The sequence below is a fragment of the Loa loa genome, assembly GCF_000183805.2.
Source record: "Loa loa unplaced genomic scaffold supercont3.442, whole genome shotgun sequence".
Lineage (NCBI taxonomy): Eukaryota > Metazoa > Nematoda > Chromadorea > Rhabditida > Onchocercidae > Loa > Loa loa.
In genome coordinates this window covers 1-2,600 of record NW_018108622.1, presented here as the reverse complement: position 1 = coordinate 2,600, position 2,600 = coordinate 1, and the positions used below count along the sequence as shown (strand labels likewise).

The window sequence follows — 2,600 nt, the reverse complement described above, 5'->3', positions numbered from 1 at the left end:
GAAATGGTGACATCTTGCAGAAACCGGGGCCATTCGTATTTGTATGTAACCATCAGGTATCTTATGATATTTTTTACTAGCCCATATGTTTTGTGGAGATCTTGTAGCGATAGTTTCTCTATTATCGATTTCGAATATCGTCTGATGGCGAATAAATGATGTGCGAATGGTAAACCTCATTTCGTATCGTGCTATGCTGCAGTCTACATTATAACATGCTGAGATTTTATTAGATTCAGTCAAATGTGATTATAGCTATTTTATTTGATGACACAAGATCAGTCTTCTGTATCTCTGATATTTGTTTTACGATGCGTACGAAAAATAGGAAAGTAATTCTCGTTTTCGTTTCAGCTATTAGGTTTGTACATTTGATCTGGATAATGTTTTCATTTTTTGTTCTTGTTTTTCTGAAAGAAGAAAGAAGAAAAAAAAATGAAAGAAACACGCATCATAACGAACATTTAGAGCGTATGCGTTTTATAGTGCATTTTTCAAATGTTGTACGGAAAAACTTTAGTCTGGTAACTTTAGGGATAATTTTATGAGCATATTGAATTAATCATTATACATAGATTGCAGAGTTCGATCGATATTGTTGTGTTATCGCATTTTTGGCCTTCCAAATGCACGGTGATGATGAAAAATTCATTAAAATATGTACCGTTTTTCAATTTTGCATCATTATTGGTAAGTTGAGTAAGGAAAATATGCAACAATAATTAAAATTATTATGGGGATAGAATGTGTTTACGATTTTTCCTCATTTCATTTCGGTGATAGCCTTTAAATATGAACTTAAAATTGACTTGCGAAAAGAAATTGAGGAATCACTGTGGTAGTATAGTTTAATTCTCATATGAGTAAGTAATTATTTTGTGTGGCTTCTTATTTTTATTTTTTATAGTCTTGTTATCCAGAATAAAGGAGGCTGCAATGCTTTGAATTCGGTTGAATTCATGAAAGAAATTTTTTAGAGTCGAGCAGTATTTGTCGATCGCTTCAATCGAGATAAGGCTATACAGTCGTTAGAAGAGTGTGCAAAGAAGGTTACGGAGCAGAAGCTGAGTGTTTTTATATTTCCGGAAGGCACCAGAAATCATGGTGATGGAATGATTGAATTCAAAAAGGGCGCTTTCAACTTAGCTGTTTTTGTAGGTGTTTCATTCTTATGTAAACGAAAATGGTTATGGTGCATAAAATTATATCCATCTGAAGTACTATAAATAATTGTAATATTAGTATGGACGGTGCATATTTATGTTCCAAATAATCAACGCATTAATTCTTTACTTCTTTGGGTCATGGATTTGTTGATGATATTCTCGATTATTGGTGACATATTCTTGGTGGCTCATATGCGATTATGTGATTGATTATTATATACATATATTGGCTTTTAATCTGCTGCAGCAAATAAACTTGTGTAAATTGACTTATGGATTTTTCAGGCGCAAATACCAATTGTACCAATAGTTATATCTTCTTACAAGCAATTCTATAACAAGAATATGCGGTATTTCGCAGATTCAGGCTACGTTATTGCGGAAATTATGGATCCCATACAGACTGTTGGTGTATGTTTTTAGAGTATTTTCATTTGGCTCTCTCGAAAATGGCTTTATTATGTGTGTATTAAGTGCATGTTCCCTTATATCCGTTAATATACATACATATATAGCTCATTCATGATTTGTTCTTTATTTTAGAAAACAATTCAAGATGTTCCTACATTAACGGATGCGGTTCGTGCTAAAATGTTCGATGAATTTGCTAAAATTAGTAGAGAAGCAGCCGAAGAATTTAGGAATCGGCAAGAACAGATCAGTGAGATAAAAAAAATCTGTTAAGGATTGGTAACTACAAGAAAAATTATTGAAATCTCGCACTATTTTCGTCATCCTATATCATTTATGTGGGTTTTCTTAACTTTTATTTTCTCTTTTTTCAGTGCTGAATACTAACATTTGTTTTTTCCACTGTCATTTTGTACTGTATCGATGTTTCTTTAACGAGATTTGGTAGCGTCGTGTTCTGAAAATTCGTAAGCACTATTATTATTATTATTATTATTATTGATAAAAATTTCTTTATTGTGTTTTTTGAGTCCTGCTTGATTAGTTTTAGACGTATGAAGTCTTCGAAACGTGATTAAAATTGTTCCATCAGTCTCGTTAATTGTTTCTATTACTTTAGTATTGATATGGAATACATGACTTTATCATTGAATAATACTGATTTGAGCATTCATTCTCATATTTCATTTGATATATATCTTTCACAACATTTTCATGCCATTCTCAGTTTAATTTTGAAATTTATGTCATTTATATACACTTTTCCCCTTCAAACATCATTTTGTTAATTTGTATTTTTCTGATAATGAATACAAATTTTATATTACTCTGAAAACTACAAATATCATTCTTCGCAGCTGAAGTATTTCATTTTCTGTTAGAAGCAATGTTTTCAAAATAAACAGGTCAAGTTGTGTAAATGTTAATGGAAAAGATCAATTGATAGCGAAAACAAAAAGGTCAGTAAACTTCTACATTTTATGGGTTATTTGTAACAATTGTTCAAATTATAAAATAAACTTC

The 2,600-nt window shown here is 31.0% G+C and overlaps 1 protein-coding gene across 1 annotated transcript in view; it reads left to right on the top strand.

Annotated features, from left to right (window-relative positions):
* LOAG_18681 (hypothetical protein) overlaps positions 1–2,052 on the top strand; it is a 3,333-nt gene extending 1,281 nt beyond the window's left edge. Inside the window, exons 3-6 of the mRNA XM_020451345.1 lie at positions 583–690; positions 978–1,154; positions 1,452–1,577; positions 1,710–2,052. Of these exons, the coding sequence (XP_020304878.1) occupies positions 583–690; positions 978–1,154; positions 1,452–1,577; positions 1,710–1,850 (552 nt within the window). The 3' untranslated portion in view covers positions 1,851–2,052. The remainder of the gene's footprint in view (positions 1–582; positions 691–977; positions 1,155–1,451; positions 1,578–1,709) is intronic.
* Positions 2,053–2,600: the final 548 nt, after the last annotated feature.